Genomic DNA, 17,255 nt, shown 5'->3' on the forward strand with positions numbered 1-17,255 from the left:
GGCCTTGCAACCTGGACTCCCACCCACAGGGCCAGCTGGATGCAGTGGCTGCCAGGTGCTCGGCTGACACGCGCAGAGCCGCACCCTGGCCCTTTCTTCCCCATGGGGTGGGTGGATGGACCTCCATTCTTACTGTAGGGGACACTTGGGGTGTGGACCTACCTTCCTGCGTACGATGCTTTTGCCAAAACCACCATCGTGGCCTTGCAGACGCCTTGTCCACCCTCACAGTGTCCCCAGGAGCTCACTTCACCGTGAAGTGTGGCAGTGGGATCGTGCTCGTGGAGGTTGCGGGTCACACAGCTGGCCTGGCAGATGGTGGGAGGAATGGCGGTGTGGGCTTTAGACCGCCGGGGTGGTCGACCCCATGGAGCTGGGGTCATGCCCTCTGGGTGCAGTAGATGCTCCGAGTCGGCGATCCACGGCTTCTCCCACAGGGTTCCAGGTCTAGGTATCAGGAAGTGGACGAGGCAGTGTTGTCCCTAACAAGCCACTAGTAAAAAACTCTCTTCCTGTCCCGCAGCTCTGGGCTCTGCAGGCTGGAGTCAGATTCTGAGACAGGTGCTCTACAGTGACCAACTAACCTCCTATGCCTGGGACTTCCCGGGTTTCAAACTGCAAGTGCCACATCCTAGGAATCCCCTCGGTCCTGGGCAAACCAGAGAGGGCTTCCACCCGGGGACACATTACACGGGAAGGTGAGGCTGCCCCCTCAACTTTGGGCCCCTCATACCCGGGAATCGACAGGGTGGCTGTGCTGGCTGGGGTAACCAGTCCCAGTCGGGAAAGCTGGGCTTTCATTGCAGAATGGGGCAAGGAGAATGTCTGCAAGGCAGGAGGTCACCTAGGGTGTGTCTGCGTAGCCTCTGTCCTGGAGTAAATGCCAGTGGGAACTAGGACCACCAGACCCACGCACAGCCCCTTCAGAGAGAACTGCGACCAGCTGAGGACAAAGGGAACATGGGATGAGTGGTGGGAGGTGGTGGTGGGTGCCAGCTCCAAACATGGCTGTAGGAGGGCCGGGTACCTTTCCTCAGCTTCCCAGGACAGCACTTACACTGCATTCAATGCTTCCCTCCCGCGTTCCTCTCCCCTTCTACCTACATAATACGCTAGTAACAGTGAACCTTACATCTCAGCATTGGTTCCTTAACTCTTCCAGAGGTCCGAGTCCAACATTCTTAAGAGAGCATGTGACTCCGTCAGAATTCGTCACCCAAAGATGGACAAAATGATGACTGAAACTTTCCTTCAGTGTCGTCTGGAGCATTAGCTTGGGTTGGGTTGGGGTAGCGACGCCATAGTTAGCAGAAGCATGATTTTACCTGTTTTTATTTGGAAGTTAAATGTGATTTAAAGTAAAGTGTGTGTGTGTGTGTGTGTGTATACACACATTGGGTCATCAGGAGGGAGACTGTGCTGGGTGGGTCTTGTCAGCTTAAGCTGGAACTTGGGTGAAGTTGGGGAGGCGGAGTGAGGGGGTGACCATGGCCAGGAGTGGTTGCAGACCCCAGCTGCTGGCCCTCAGGCCAACAGAGGCAATCACCTTGCTGTGGATCCATTTTCCAATGCTTGCTTTCTAAGATGTTTTTATCTCCGGTCAGGTATCACTCCCCTAGAGTCACCACTCTAGCAGGAGAGGCTCCCCTCCAGTCAGTCTATTCTGTCACCCCGTCTTATTTCCTTCACAGCACCTACCACTATCTGAAACAGCACGTTTTTAATCTCTGCTTACAAAAATATCAGCCCCATGAAAGGAGGGACCTTGTCTGTCTTGTTTGTCACTGTGGCCTTCGGTCTCGGCTCACAAAGGCCCCAGGTGGAAACCTATTAGCTGAAAGAGTGGTTGCCCAACCAGAGGGGCACGTAAGATGCACACGCAGCAACGTGGGTGGACACATGTGAGCGGTGGATAAAACACAGGCAACATGAGATTTATAGCACAATACTATAAATAAAATGTTTATAATACACACAACTCAATACATATTTTAACAAACGTGCAGATAACATAATTATGGAAAGTGGACTGGAGGAGGGAAGGGGTGAGAATGGGAGGTGACAGGGAGGAACGTTTGAAAAGATGCTGCTGACATCTGCAGCAAAGATGACAGCATGAGGTAAACAAAGGGACAAGGCCACCCGGATTCTCTGCCCCAACATTAAAATTAAAGGACGGAGGGGTGGTGTGGCAGGGTGAAAACAAGACTGCAATTTCCTGGACAATCCCAGGATGACGTGGAATCTGTGTCCCCTCCTCAAAGATGGCTGGTCTGTGACAGAATGGTGTGCAGTGACTCTCAGAGACATCTGTTGTAGGGTGCCCACGTCCACGTGCTCTGGTTGGCCATCCACGCTGAGCCCAGACTTCCCTACCGGGGCTGAACTCTCCAGATGACCCCCAGCCGTTCATGTCTTCTCACCTGAGGCCCGTTGATGTCATGCAGCAGAGAAAAGCCGTTCTGTTGGGCCCCAAGCTCCTGACCCACAAAGCGTCATAAACATCATTCAGCAGCACTAATGCTGGGGCGATTTGTTACACGGCCAGAGCGTACACACACACACACACACACACACACACACACACACGGGAGGGCACGGGTGGAGAGGACAGGCAGGCTGCAGTGGGCAGAGGGGGACCAATTGGGGCAAAGTGCATGGCCAGCCCACACTCCTGTCCTAAACTCGAAGCAGTTGCTCCTCAGCCCCCACCTGGAACAGCTCCTCCTGCCCTCGTACCTGTAGGACTACTCTCCATCTTCACTCCACCCTCAGTGGACCACTTGCTGCCCGGTCCACCTGGCAGCCAGGTAAGACCCTGACACCCCAAATTAAGATCCTTTCGTGGCTCCTTATCCTTCTCAAGGTGAAGCCATGTGCTTTTGAGACTCTCCTCCGCCTGGCCTCTCATCAGCCTGTTGAACCCACACACACCAGCACCCCTCATTCCTCATCACCACCTACCCACATGTGGCTCTCCCCCAAACTTCCTCTTTCCTCCACTTTGAGCCCCATTCCTTCAGGTTGCATTGTTTTCAAGAGGTTTGTTTCAACTCCAAGACCAGGATACCCCCATCCTTCGGCCTTCCCCCCACATTCCCCAAGCCCCCAGTATTCCCCCATCACTCTGTTCCACGTATCCCCGCTGTCCCCTCCACCCATAGCCTGCGCCGCCCACCGGCTCCATCCCTACCCACCCCGCAACGCACCCCCACCCCCGTCCCTGTCGCCGTGTCTCCCAGCGCTCCGCACCTCCCAGCCCCGTGTCCTGGCCTGTCCTCTCCCCACTTCGTCCTCACAGCAACTCGTGTTCCCATGTCCTCTGTATCTCCCCTGTCCCTACGGCCCCCAGTGCACCGCCAACCCCTGTGCACCCCCAACTGTGTTCCCGTGTCCTCGCTTCCCCGGTCCTTTGCACCTCCCCGTACTCGTCTCCCCTGTCCCCCATCCTCCGTCCTCCTCACCTCCCCATGCCCTCGCGCCCCCACCCAGCGTCCCTCGCCCTCCGCGTCTCGGTCCTCCACACCTCTGCAAACCCTCCAACCCGGTATCCTCGCCCTCCTCCCTGCACATCCTGGGTTCCCGCGCCCCTGCGCTGCGCCGGTCGGCGCGCCCAGGTGGATGCGCGCGCGTTGCGTGGAGACGAGCGCCGGGCACACCCTAACACGTCGGCCCGCCTCCCGCGCGGCGGATTGGCTTCCCGCGAGCTGGCGGAGCCGGGATTGGCTCCCGCCGCGCGCCGGCCGGGCCCGTTTCACGGTGGGTAGCACCGCAGCGTGGATGCTGCTCGATCCCGCCGCGGCCCCCAGGAGCGTGGAGCCCGAGCGGCGGGGCGGGGCCGGGCGGGGGCACCGCCGGAGCCTCTCCGCCGCCCACCCCGGGCCCGCGGCCAAGGGCAGCCTGGGGTCGCGGCCGCAGTCGGTGGCCGCGGGCGGCGGACAAAGGGCCATGCGGGGCTCGGGGATGCAGCGCGGGGCGCGCGGGAGCCGGGGGCCGCAGCGGCGCCGCTGAGCGCGGCCCGGGGCGGGGCCGGGCCGGCCGCGATGCCGTGGTTCCCGGTGAAGAAGATCCGCAAGCAGATCAAGCTGCTGCTCCTGCTGGTGCTGCTCACCTGCGCCGCGTGGCTCACGTACGTGCACCTGAGCCTGGTGCGCCAGGGCCGCGCGCTGCGCCAGCGGCTGGGCTACGGGCGAGGTACAGGAGGGGGCGCGCGCTCTGGGGCGGGGGGCGGGGAGGACCCCCGAGCAGCGCCGGTCAGGGCCATCCCCCTGCGCCCAGCTCTCGGCGTGGGCCAGACCCGCCCGCACACCCTGTCTGCCCTTCCCAGCTCGGCAATATTGGGGCAGGGGGCGCGGTTCGCCCCGGCCCGGACGCCCTATGACGTCACCAGTGACGAGCGCGACCCTTTTGGGGAGCGTCCCTGAACCTGGGCGGACTCGGGATCTGGCCTGGAGCCGGTAGTGACGGGGTTAATGGGGAGGGGGTCTCCTGGAGAGATCTCCGCCTCCACGCCCTGCGCGCTGGCATTTCCAGAGGCCAAGTCTGCTGTCTCCACCACTCTCTTTGTACTTAGAAGAGCCTCAGTGTCCCCATCTGCTCCCGGGGAGGGACAGGGCGGTTGGGGGAGCTAACCGTGCAGTTGGAACGCTTCCTGGAGATGGTGCCCTAGGTGAACCTGGGATCGGGGACTGTGTGCTGGGTAGGCGTGGTGCTAGGGATCCAGCCCGGGGAGCCCTGAACTGCCTGGACTAAACTCCCAGGCACCCCTAGCTCACCTCAGTGGGGACAGCGAACCCATGGAGCGAGCAGATCAGGGCCCGGTGAGCACGGTGGGAAAGAGCCATGGGAGGGGTCCTGCCGCCTTAGCTAGGGAGATTTTGGATGTGGTGACCTTTGACACACAACATTTGGGGGAAGAGCGTCCCAACAGGAGGAAAAGCATGATGAAAACCTGGGATGCAAAGACGAGGGACAGAGTGCCAGGAACCTGGAAAGGAGGAGCGGGAGAGAGGGAGACACCTCAGAGCAGGAAAGATCCCAGCTGGGCCGCCCCCGACCCTCCTCAAGGAAGTGGAGTGTCCTTAGGATGGGGGAGGGGTAGAGTCTTGCTTCCCAAAGACTCAGAACAATGACTTTGACTCAACACCTGGGGGGTCCGAACCTCCCTGTTCAGTTTCCCCCCCCCCCACTTGCCAAAGCCCCTTTGCTTTCCCTCAATACCTGACACCTGGGGCTCCAGAGACCCCAGGCCAGGGGTCTGGGCTGGTCCCAACCCCCCAGAGTCCTCACACCTCCCAGCTGCCACACCCTCAAGAGGCCCCCAGCACTGCTCATTCCCTAAAAGAAGCCTCTGCCCTCCCCCCACCAGCTACCAGCAAATAAGGCAGGACCCCAGAGCGAGACTCAGTGACACAAAACAAAACCAGCCCCCCTCCTCAGACGCCTGTGTGGTTTTCTGAGCAACCACAGTCCTCCCCAACCTGACTTCCTGAGCAGCCAGGGAGCTGAACTCAGCAAATGGGAGGGGTGGAGGCGTGGAAACCCCACTTCTGAGGCCCCCTCTGGACCATTGGAGCTGGGAAACTGGTCAGCTTGCCTGCACTGCTCAGGGTGCTGGAGATCAAGTCTCATATGGCACCTTCCAGGAGCGCCCCGGCTCCGGCTCTCAGCCCCCTCTCCTGGCCAGCCACCTGGACTCCCACAGGGCAGAGCAGCTGGACAGGCTGAGGCCTTCCTGTCAGATCAGGGCTGTCCTCACGGTCGCAGGAGTGAAGCAGGAGACCTTCCCGGTGTCCAGCAGCCTGTGCAGGCAGAGGTCCCCAAGGGAGACTTAGCTGGGAGGCAGGGAGCTGGTGTGGACCTTGTGCTGGCTCTGAGCCCTGCAGGACCGTCGTGGTAGCCTGGGCTGGGCGCCGCCTGTAGGAGGCTGGTGGGGGTGAGCACCAAGGCCAGGCTGTGGGGATTTGGCTGGGAGCCTCCAGGGACTCCCCTCCCAGCTGGGCAGAGGACAGTGCTTGGGGTAAGAACCCAGAAGAAGGAGCAGGGGTCTCACAGGGGGGAGACCATGGGCAGCCCCTCCCTGAGAGGAGGGCCCAGGACAGGTGTGTCACACAGGAACCCAGCTCCGGGGTCTGGATGTCGAAGCCCAGGCTTGACCCTGGGGCAGAGGGGCCTCCTGGGTGGGCTAAGATCCTGGGGAAGGGGTGTTCAGGTCCACAGCTTAAGAAGGAGGCCTGGGAAGTGGAGGGCGGAAGGGTGCGGGGGTGGTCTGCCCCCGGCTAAGGGTATTTGGGGCCACCAAGCCCAGGGGACAGTCTCCCTCAGGGGCTGCCTGGGTCTCTCAGATCCTCCAGATCTGATGTGCTCATCTCTCCCCTGTCCAGGCTGGTGCCAGGGCTCCTGTGGTCCCAGATGCCAGCCTGAGGGGCAGCAGGGGTTACATGTGCCACACCTTGGGCTGGCTTAGCCTCCCACTACGCCAGCACACAAGCTCCAGCACTAATCCTTAGCTCTCAGTTCTGGTAAGGGAGGCAGACACGAAACATTCCAGCGCCCGGGAAAATGCTGGGGGCACAGAGCAGTCTTGAGGAGCTTCCTGGAGGTGGAGCCACTGCAGAGGCTGGCCAGATGCGGATGTGTGTGCACGCATATATACTAGCATGTGCACACACGTAACTACTCCCTCACCAACCTGGGCTGGGGAAAGCCAGGTAGAGGGCTCAGACGGGGGCTCCCCTACCACAGTGGGATGTGGGAGAAGGGCCAAGTGGCTAGCCGAAGGGTGGGCACCTGGCAGCACAAGGGAGCATGAAGGAGGAGACACCACTGGCCTTCCTGCTCCACCGCAGCCATGTGGGAAGGGGGTGCCTGACCTCAGTAGCAGGACCTGTGGCCTTGGAGAGAGCATAGGCCCCGTCCCACCCCATGTGCCACCCACAGACGGTGAGAAGTTGACTGGAGTGACAGATGGCCGGGGTGTCCTGGCTGCACTGTCCACACAGAAGGCAGAGGACTCCAGCGAGAGCCATGAGGAGGAGCAGGCGGTGAGCAGGGCGGTGGGAGAGGCAGCCGTGTGCACTTTGTGAGTGGGGGCCCGGGATCAGCGGCAACAGGCACCAGCCGAAGCACAGGCAGATAGATGTCCTAGGTCGGCGTCAGGGTGGACGTGGGTGTGCTGTTTGGCTGTGCCAGGGGCTGTGTCCCAGTGTGGTGTGTGTGTGGTTGTAAGATGCCCCCTCCCTGCCCTCACATTTCTCAGCTTTCACCTTGGCATCCTTTCTCTTCTGTAGCCAGAAGGTCAGGACCCAAACATGCTGCTCTCTGGGAAGGTGGGAAGGCCTCCCCCGCTGAACCTCACCCATCAGGCGCCCCCATGGCGTGCCGAGGTGAGCCCTGCGCAGCCTGCAGTGGCTGGGGGGAGGGCCGGGCTTGTGCGGAAGATAAGGCCCCCCTCCCCTGCAGTACAAGGGCCAGGTCAACCTGCACGTGTTCGAGGACTGGTGCGGGGGCGCCGTGGGCCACCTGAGGAGGAACCTGCACTTCCCGCTGTTCCCTCACGTGAGTGCGGCGGCACGGTGGGGCTGACCCTCCAGGGTGGACAGGGCTGTGCAGTGGATATTGACGTCAGATGTTGCTGCCCGCAGACGCGTACCACCGTGAAGAAGTTGGCTGTGTCCCCCAAGTGGAAGAACTACGGACTACGCATCTTCGGCTTCATTCATCCGGCGAGAGATGGTGCGGGGTTGGGGACAGCGGGGGTGGGGCATCCTGAAGGGCCCGCCCCCTGAGCCCCTGTCCTGTGGCCTAGGAGACGTGCAGTTCTCTGTGGCTTCGGATGACAACTCTGAGTTCTGGCTGAGCCCAAACGAGAGCCCCGCGGGTGCTCAGCTGGTGGCCTTTGTGGGCAAGGTACCCCCATTCCACAGCCCTGACCCCAGTTCTGCCCTCCCACTCACCTCCATCCACACCTCCCATCTGTCTTCACTGGGCGTCCTGCGGCCGAGGTCCCCTGCCCCCTCTAGTTCTTAGGAACTAGGACTGGACGGGGCTGGTGCCCACAAGGAGAGAGGGAACCTCCCCCGCCCCTTCTGTATTGCCCCCAGACTGGCTCAGAGTGGACGGCACCTGGAGAATTCACCAAGTTCAGCTCCCAGGTGTCCAAGCCCAGACGGTAAGTGACTGGCAGTGTGTGTGCATGAGTATTTGTGTGTCAGTGTCTAGGTGACATCTTGGCCCACACACTAGCACACTGCACCCGCGCCGCCCAGCCACACCGCCATCCTAAGGGGCCGGCCCTGAGCCCCCCACCTCCTCTGGGCTCTCCATCTGGGGTTCCTGGGGCATGGCAGGGCACATCCCCCAGACTCCTTGTGTCCCCAGGCTCATGGCCTCCCGGAGATACTACTTTGAGCTGCTGCACAAGCAGGACGACCGGGGCTCAGACCACGTGGAAGTGGGCGTGAGTGCGGCCCCCCCAACCTCGCCAGCCCTGCCCTCCCCCTCTCTGACTACTCCCTGCAGGACAATGTGTGGACCCTGCCTCCCCCCCCCCTCACAGGAGCTTCTGGTCTAGTTGACAAAGCAGCTGCTCAGGGCAGGCCATGGCTGCTGGAAGCTCAGGGAGGCTTCCTGGAGGAAGTGGCCCTGGAGTAGTCTTGAGAAATGAGAGACATTCCTATGGAGGTCCAGTGGGGAGAGGATTTGGGGTGAGGGTGCAGAGGAATGGAAACACCCAGAGTCTTACAGAACTCAGAGGTATCCAGTGGCCAGAGCAGGCAGAGCCTGCAATGCCTCCTGGACAGCTGGGTTTCTCCTGAGAATGAGGCAGTTGGATTTGCATTTCGGGAAAACCCTGTGGCCGCTGTGTGGAGAGAGCCTCGGGGGAGGCGGGCGACTTTACAGGGCCCTGGGTCCCTGCACAGCGAGGTGGAAATGGAGGAAATGGCAGGGCAGACGGCTGGTGACTGGGGTGGGCCAAGGGTCCTCAACCCAGGCCTGTGGGATGTTGCACGTGTATGGTGTGTGTGGTGGGTGTCACCCAAACTCTGCTTGGTGGAGGGTCCAGGCTGGAGACCCAGGTTTGGAGTGACCTTGCAGAAGCTGGGTGGAGGGGGGTAGCTGAGGTCCCAGGATGAGCTAGGAAGGAAAGAGGGCCGGGGACAGAGTCTGCAGAGGAGACTGACAAGCAGCCACAGGAGTGGGTGGGTAAACAGGGAGGGGTTCCAGTGAGCTGAGATGGGGGCCTGGCTCTGGCCCTTGGAAGGCCAGCTGTGACTTCTAGGAGAGCAATGGCTGCAGAACCCAGGGAGCAGGTGGGGGTGGAAGCTATAACCAACGGGGAGGAAACACTCAGGATGTCAGGAAGGCCTTCAGGGGTAGATGGGGAGTCCTTACCTGTCACTAGGACCCCAGCCTTCTGGCCACCACCAGTTTCCCTGTTGCCCCCCACCTCCCACCCACCCTCCGAACTTCTGGCATCCCTGACGGGGTTTCCCCCGCTAGTACCTCACCCTCAGAGCAGGCAAGACCCACTCCTCATGTCCCAGCCATGTTCCTGCAGGACTTTGGTCCTGACCGTGCTCTCCACCCCCCTCAGTGGCGAGCCTTCCTGCCCGGCCTGAAGTTCCAGATCATAGGCTCGGCTCACCTCTCCTTGTACACAGGTGAGGAGCTGGTGCCTCTTTGGGGGAGTGGGGGAGCTCCTGATGGTGGTCTCTTTGGGACAGTCTCCAGATGTGGGTGTGGAGGGGTGAAGAGGGGTCTGGGCAGTCCTGGGGACCCCACACATCCCACTGCCCCCAGATGAGTCCGCCCTGAAGATGGACCACGTCGCCCACGTCCCGCAGTCCCCAGCCAGCCACGTGGGTGGGCGCCTGCCGCAGGAGGAGCCCAGAGCCGATATGCTGAGGCCAGACCCCCGAGACACCTTCTTCCTCAGTGAGCAGGGGCCCCGAGGGGGGCTGGGCGGGGCCATGGGCCGGCGCGCTGTGACCACCCCTCCCACAGCTCCTCGCCTGCAGCCTTCGAGTCTGGAGAATGTGCTGGAGCCTTGCGCCTACGCTCCCACCTACGTGGTCAAGGACTTTCCCATCGCAAGATACCAGGGACTGCAGTTTGTAAGTGCCACCCGCCTATAGGGTCCCTGAGACCCAGGCCCACCCGCCCCAGGGTCCCCTGAGCCTCTCCAGCCCCGCCCTGAGCTTTCTGCGCTGCCCCAGGTGTACCTGTCCTTCGTTTATCCCAATGACCACACGCGCCTCACTCACATGGAGACGGACAACAAGTGCTTCTACCGCGAGTCGCCGCTGTACCTGGAAAGGTGGGTGGGGCTGCGCCCGAGGAGAGCGGGGCGGGGCCTCTGTGATCGGGTCTCTGATGCCCCGCCCCTCCAGGTTTGGGTTCTATAAGTACATGAAAATGGACAAGGAGGAGGGGGAGGAAGATGAGCAGGTGCAGCACCGAGCCTTCCTCTTCCTCAACCCGGATGGTGAGTGGCCCCTCCACTGCCCCCCAGTCGGCGCCCACCTGGGCATGGCAGGCTTAACAGTGGGTGCTTCCCGCAGACTTCCTGGATGATGAGGACGAGGGGGAGCTGCTCGACAGTCTGGAGCCCACTCAGGCGGCCCTTGCGCAGAGCAGCACCCGACCCCTCGGCCTGACCCGGGCGGCCCCCACTGAAGCCCCTACCGAGGCTGGAACCACCCCCGCCTTGCCCACGCCTCCCAACCCCAGGCACCAACCCACCCCCAGGCGCTCCAGGGCACTGAGCTGGGCCGCCAGGGCCAGGGCCCCGCGCCCCCTGCCCCTCTTCCTGGGCCGAGCCCCGCCTCCCCGCGCGGCAGCCCGGCAGCCACCCCCAAAAGTATATGTGACACGTGTGCGGCCGGGCCTGCGGGTGTCTACCCGGGCCCTGGCACCACTCAGCCCACGTGGCCCACCCTGGTCGCCCTTCCCGGGTGTCTTCCTGCGCCAGAGACCTCTGCCTAGGGTGCAGCTGCGGGCTCCCCCACGCCCACCCCAGTCTCGAAGCCGCAGGACCGGCGGCTCCCAGGCCACAGAGCTGAGGCCCCCAGCCCGGGCGCAGGCCACCCAGGGGAGCCGGGAGGGCCAGGCACACCTGGAACTCACAGCAGCCACCGCGGACTTAAACTCGTCGTCTGAAACGGGGCCTGTGACCTCCTTCCTGAGCTTGTCTCAGGTGTCCAGGCCACAGCTGCCTGGGGAGGGGGAGGAGGAGGAGGAGGAGGAGGAGGAGGATGGGGCTCCCGGAGACGAGGCCTTGTCAGAGGACAGCGAGGAGGCAGCTGGTCCGGTGCTCAGCCGCTGGCACGAGGACTCCATCGACTGGCAGCGCACGTTCAGCGTGGGCGCAGTGGACTTCGAGCTGCTGCGCTCCGACTGGAATGACCTGCGCTGCAACGTGTCAGGGAACCTGCAGCTGCCCGAGGCTGAGGCAGTAGACGTGGTGGCTCAGTATATGGAGAGGCTAAACGCGCACCATGGCGGGTATGGGGACACATGGCAGGGGAGACCCTCAGACCTTCGCCCCGGCTGGTCTGGGAGTGGCACACCGATCCCCTAGGGAAGTCTTTCTGGGCCTCCTTAGTGTCCAGGGTCCCTGTCCAGTGTGAGGACCCTCACCTCCCACCCCAGGGATGGCTCCCCTATGCTGCACCTACAAACCCCACCCTGTCACCTCGGACCTGGACCTAAATAATGACTCTGAGCCACCCAGGCCTCTCCTCCAGATAAACACACCCAAAGGTCACGCTAAGAGCCCCTAGACCCCTCCTCCTGACAGTTCTGCTGGGTCTTCCTTGAGGGGTGTCCACCTGACTCGGGAGGGCACAGCTTCTGTCCCATTGCCCCCAGTGGTCTCCCCCAGGTCACAGGAATCCAGTCCTGTCTCCCCAAGCAGGTAGGGGGTAGAGAGTAGGGGCTCCAATTTGATTTCCAGGGAGGCACTGGGGGGGTTCAGAGTTGTGCCAGCCTTGAAGGAGGGGCAGAACCTGCACTGACAGCAGTGACAAGCAAAGGCATTGGGACACGAGGCCAGGGAGGCTGGTGGAGGACTGAGAAGGGAGGGTGGTGGCCCTGAAAGCCACACCCAGGACTCATTTTTCTTGCCTGCCATACAAGGTCTTGTGCAGGACAGGGGGTTGACTTGTTTGGGTTGAAGACAGGCATGTCGCTACCTTGGAGGGGAGTGGGTGGGAGGGGAGCCCATGGGGACCATGACTGAGGCTTGATGTGACCACGGCAGTGATGGGATGAGCTGGACTGGGAGTGGGGGGGGGATTTGATTCTAGGTGACAGAGGACAAGCCCGCCCTTGGTTCTAAGCTTCTAGAGAGCAGCTCAGCATCCCACGGGCTGAGGGGGTGTGTTCAGTGGAGTGGTCATGGCAGTGGCCCCGCCTTCCCCAAGCAGTGCAAGTGGGTGGCCCCAATACGTTAGAGTGTAGACAGATCCAGAGCATTTGGGGCAGAAAGTCCCGGACTTTTGGGGAGAGCCTGGTGGAGTCTGGACCCCTGGGAGGTTACACGGGTAAGGGTAAGGGGCACTGGGTGAAAAAGGAGGGCACGGTGCAGGAGGAAGACACCGTAGTCAAGGGCAGGGTCCTGTTTTCCCAGGATAAGGAGAAGCCTCTCAGGTTCTCAGGAGGGGCTGTGAGGGGCAGGCCAGGTGACTTCTAACCTCAGAGATCAGGACAGCCCCTGGGCCAGTGCCAAGGGAGCCACCCAGGGCCTTACAAGGAGCTGGGAGGATGGGGTCAAGCACGCCAGAGGGCCCCCCCCAGGACAAAAATCCCACAGGAAGAGGAAGTTAGCTCCTGGAGTGTGAGGAGCTGTTGAGGCTGCAGTTAGAGGCCGCCTTAAGATGCCATAATGCCAGTTCCAGACATTGGGACCTCGTCAGTGTGTAATGGGTGCCACTGAAGGGTCTGAGCGTGTCAGAAAGATGGCGGTGGACGAAGGCTGTGGCAGAAAACCTGAGAGGGCAGGAGAAGAGCACAGGGCCTGGGCTTGGGGGACGCCTCCCTGGCACGGGCATCCCTGGGAGGGGGCTGAAGTGTGGGTCTGCCTTCTGCGAACCCCTGTAGGGCTTCAGGTGCTGAGGGCAGTGCGTGGAGAACGGGGATGGGGGCATGCTCACAGCCCTAGGGACTGACTCGACCTCTCCTCCCAGGCGCTACGTGCTCTTGCGCATCGTGAATGTGGAGAAGCGCCGGGACTCCGCGCGCGGGAGCCGCTTCCTCCTGGAGCTGGAGCTACAGGAGCGCGGGGGCGGCCGCCTGCGCCTGTCGGAGTATGTCTTCCTGCGACTGCCAGGTGCTCGCACCGGGGATGCGGACGGGGATGGAGAGAGTCCTGAGCCCGTTCCTGCCGCCTCCACGCGCCCTGACGGCCGCCCGGGGCTCTGTCGGCCGCTGCGCCTGGCCTGGCGACAGGACGTGATGGTACACTTCATCGTGCCAGGTGCGCGGGAGTGCTGGGGACCCGCACCTGGTTTGGGTGGGGTGCGCCCCAGGAGGCTCCCTGGGAAGGGGAGGGAGCGCCCCTGGACGTGGTACCGCCAGGTGCGGTGGGGGTGGTCTCAGTGGCCCCACCCTCCTCCAGTGAAGAACCAGGCGCGTTGGGTGGCACAGTTCCTGGCGGACATGGCCGCGCTGCACGCCCACACGGGGGACTCTCACTTCAGCGTCATCCTCGTGGACTTCGAGAGCCAGGACATGGACGTGGAGCAGGCCCTGCGCGCCGCGCGGCTGCCCCGGTACCGGCGCCCCGCCCCACCCCCACCTGGGGGGACCTGGCTTCGCTTCCCTCCTGGGGAGCTGTGTTTTCCTGCCCCCAGGGATCCGTACCTGTTCCCTCGCCCCCAGGTACCAATACCTGAGGAGAACCGGAAATTTTGAGCGCTCCGCAGGGTTGCAAGCTGGAGTGGACGCGGTGGAGGTGCGTGGGGCAGGATGGCGCGGGAGGGTGGAGCGAGATGCTGGCTGAGGTAGGAACTCAGCTTCAGGAGGACTGGGCAGACGGCGGCTCTTTGACCTCCCCGCGACCTCCAGGATGCCAGCAGCATCGTTTTTCTCTGTGACCTGCACATCCACTTTCCGGCCAACATTCTGGATGGCATCCGCAAGCACTGCGTGGAGGGCAAGCTGGCCTTTGCACCTGTGGTCATGCGCCTGGCCTGCGGGAGCTCGCCAGGGGACCCACACGGTAGTTCCCCACGCCCACCCCCACCCCACCCCAGTAATGCCAGGAGTCCCACCAATGCCAGGGTGAAATCCAGGCTCCCCGGAACCTCTCCCAAGCCCCAAGGTAGGCCTGGGGCCCCATCAATGCCCCTATAATGCCTACCCCCCTAGAGTGCCCTGGTTTCCCCCCAGTCTCCCCAGGATCGTGCCCAGCGGCTAGGAACCTTCTCCATACCCCAGTCATGTGCAGGGCTCCTGGTTATGACTAACTTGGAAGGGTGGGCTCTGGGAGCCCCCTGATGATGGGACCTGCCCCAGACCCCTCTGAGGTCCGGGCGCCTCGCAGGACCTGGAGTCTGAGGGGCACCCTTTGCCCCCAGGTTACTGGGAGGTGAATGGCTTCGGCCTCTTTGGGATCTACAAGTCCGACTTTGAGCGCGTGGGAGGCATGAACACTGAGGAGTTCCGGGACCAGTGGGGCGGCGAGGACTGGGAGCTGCTGGACAGGTGACCACTTCCCCGCCACAGAGCCTGAGACCTGTGTCCTCTTCTTCCTCCGGGACCTGCAGGCCCCACTCCCCGAAGCCACATCCTACCCCAGGGTCCTGCTCCCAGATTCTACCGGCCCAGTGGTGGCCCTGAGTCCCCATGCTCCCGCTGCACTCCTACAGTGGTGGAAGCCCTGACACCCCTAGCTCCTGGACTGGGGTCCTGACTGCTTCCATCCCACTCTCCCCAGGGTGTTGCAGGCTCAGGGCAGTGCTGATCACCTCCCTCGCCCACCCAGGGCCCTGAGCACCCCCGCCCCCCACCCCCAGTCCTGATGAACCTCCCCAGGGTGCTACAGGCTCAGGGTAGCACTGACTCCCTCTCCACCCAGGGTTCTGCAGGCGGGGCTGGAGGTGGAGCGGCTGCGCCTAAGGAACTTCTACCACCACTACCACTCCCGGCGGGGCATGTGGGGTGCACAGCGGGGCGCTCACAGCCGGAAGGGCTCCCGCACAGAGGGACCTTGAAGAAGGGCCACCCTGCCCAGCCCCGCCTGGTCCTGTACCTGCCCCTGAGGTCCTGTACCACCCCCTCCCCAGAGAGGCAGCCTTCATAGTGGGTCAGGCCCGGGCTCTGTCCCCACACTCTGTGTGATGATTTCTGTGAAATTTTGCCGTAGCGATGACATTGTTTTCAGGATTTCCAGGAGTTCTGTCTGTTCCGTTTTTTATTCAGAATGAAATGAAATGAAATATATTTTTTAGTTTTGACTCGCCATCTGCCTGGCTTTCTTGGGAGGGCACAGATGGGTCTTGGCAATGGCCACAGCCCTGTCCCCACGGGTTGCCCTGGGCACTGTCCCTACTCCTGGTGCCCTTCCTGACTCACAGCTGCAGGTGCCACGCTGACCTCCCCCCCAACCCCCTGACCTCCCCCCCAACCCCAAGACCACTGTCCCCTCCCTGTCCTGTCCCTTTGAGCGTCTGTTGAACCCCGTAGAGGAAGGGGCTTTGCGTCCTCCTCACCACACTACCTGCACTTATGTGCCACCAGACACAGCCAGTGCAGGGCCTTCTCACCTGTGAGCAAAGAACATTGGGCCGTGTCCTCAGCCCCCTTCAGAACCAGAACTTAGGTGTCAGTCCTACCCCGACCTCCTCAGAGGGGAGGGGGCGCTTGGCACCCTAGGTGGGGAGTGTCCTACGACCAGGTCTAGTGGGGGCACATCAGTTAGATCAGAGTCGGCAGAAACAAAACCCAACTCAAACTAATTTAAACCCAAACCAGGGGCTTGGTTGACTTTTGCTCCTGTAGCTGGAAGTTCAGAGTGAGGAGGGCTCCTCAGAGAGTCTTGACCCAGAGGCTGGACGATGCTGGTGAGGACCAGCTCTGCTCTGGGGGTCACGGGAGGGAGGCTGGGACTCTGCTGGGTGCCTCCTTGTGTGAATTCCTTGTATCTGCTGTGGGATTTGTGATCTTACACTTCCGGAGGTCAGAAGTTCCTACAGTGCTGCGCTGCTTCTGGAGGCTTCAGGATGCAATCTACTGCCTTTCCAGGGGCCGCCTGGATTTCTTGGCTCATAGGCTCTTCCTCGGTCTTCAAAGCCAGCATCTTACCATTTTCATCCCCTCCTCCCCCATCTCTCTCACCGCTTCTTCTATTCTCACATCTTCCTCCTGCCTGACTCTTAGAAGGACCCCTATGATTGCCTTGGGCCCACCCAGTTACCCCAGGAGAGTCTCCCCATCTCAGTGAGCATCCTTTCCTTAATCACAGCTGCAGAGTCCCTTTTGCCATGTAAGGTGACAGTCACAGGTCCAGGACTTAGGGCATGGACATCTTTGGATGTCATTCACACTCGGTGGGGAGGCAGCATATCTGCCCAACAGCCCCAACAATCCTCTTGAAATTTACTCAAATTGTATTCTTAGTTCATACCTCACTTAGGTTCATGATCCAAGAACACAGAGCAGCAAGAAGGGTTTTGATGGACACTCCAATCCAGCCCCAAGAAGATTCTAGAGATGGCCCTGCTGGAAGGGACAAGGAAGAGGCATTCAGCTGTGGGGCTGCTGACTAGAGCAGCCAGATGTTCACAGATGCTAAGTCAGCCATGACGTGTGGGCTTCACCACAAGTCCTGCTGGTCCATAGTGGACCCATGCCCGCAGGGCACAGGAAACAGCGAACATCCACAGAAAACTAATGGGGCTAATCAATTGCAGCAAGGTAGCAGGATACAAAGTTAATATACAAAAGCACATCCTTTCTTATATGCCAGCAATGAACAAGTAGAATTGGACATTTAAAACAATACTGTTTACATCAACACTGTAAAAAATGAAATACTGAGGCATAAATCTAACAAAATCTGAGTAAGATCTATATGAGGAAAACAACAAAACTCTGATGAACGAATTAAAGAACTAAAGAAATGGAGGGATACCCCATGTTTGTCAATAGGAAGACTCAACATCGCCAGGACGTCAGTTCTTCCCAACTTGATCCACAGATTCAACACAGTCCTAATCAAAATCCCAGCACATTATTTTGTGGATGTTGACAAA

General features: G+C 61.2%; 1 protein-coding gene across 4 annotated transcripts; it reads left to right on the top strand.

Moving 5' to 3' along the window:
• Nucleotides 1-3,994: 3,994 nt before the first annotated feature.
• Nucleotides 3,995-15,457, top strand: B4GALNT4 (beta-1,4-N-acetyl-galactosaminyltransferase 4). Of its 4 annotated transcripts, none has more exons than XM_033121867.1 (20): nt 3,995-4,194; nt 6,940-7,043; nt 7,290-7,385; nt 7,462-7,557; nt 7,644-7,734; nt 7,808-7,908; nt 8,103-8,170; nt 8,380-8,458; nt 9,596-9,662; nt 9,802-9,936; nt 10,006-10,115; nt 10,218-10,318; nt 10,392-10,486; nt 10,563-11,505; nt 13,188-13,477; nt 13,619-13,772; nt 13,882-13,954; nt 14,068-14,221; nt 14,580-14,706; nt 15,080-15,457. In XM_033121867.1, the coding sequence occupies exons 1-20, from the start codon at nt 4,044-4,046 to the stop codon at nt 15,213-15,215; spliced, it is 3,171 nt and encodes a 1,056-aa protein (XP_032977758.1). In that variant the 5' UTR covers nt 3,995-4,043; the 3' UTR covers nt 15,216-15,457. The 4 variants fall into 4 exon arrangements, 3 of the variants coding, with proteins under 3 accessions (XP_032977758.1, XP_032977759.1, XP_032977760.1); XM_033121869.1 differs by having other exon boundaries at nt 4,030-4,129; XM_033121868.1 differs by lacking the exon at nt 7,290-7,385.
• The last annotated feature ends 1,798 nt before the right edge of the window (nt 15,458-17,255 follow it).

This window comes from Rhinolophus ferrumequinum, chromosome 11 (assembly GCF_004115265.2).
Source record: "Rhinolophus ferrumequinum isolate MPI-CBG mRhiFer1 chromosome 11, mRhiFer1_v1.p, whole genome shotgun sequence".
Classification (NCBI taxonomy): Eukaryota; Metazoa; Chordata; class Mammalia; order Chiroptera; family Rhinolophidae; genus Rhinolophus; species Rhinolophus ferrumequinum.

Excerpts from the sequence above, each read along its gene's own strand:
- B4GALNT4 (XM_033121867.1), top strand. The coding sequence starts at position 4,044 with ATGCCGTGGTTCCCGGTGAAGAAGATCCGCAAGCAGATCAAGCTGCTG. Across the intron at positions 10,116-10,217 it reads GATACCAGGGACTGCAGTTT|GTGTACCTGTCCTTCGTTTA; the intron begins GTAAGTGCCACC and ends GCGCTGCCCCAG. Across the intron at positions 13,478-13,618 it reads GGTACACTTCATCGTGCCAG|TGAAGAACCAGGCGCGTTGG; the intron begins GTGCGCGGGAGT and ends ACCCTCCTCCAG.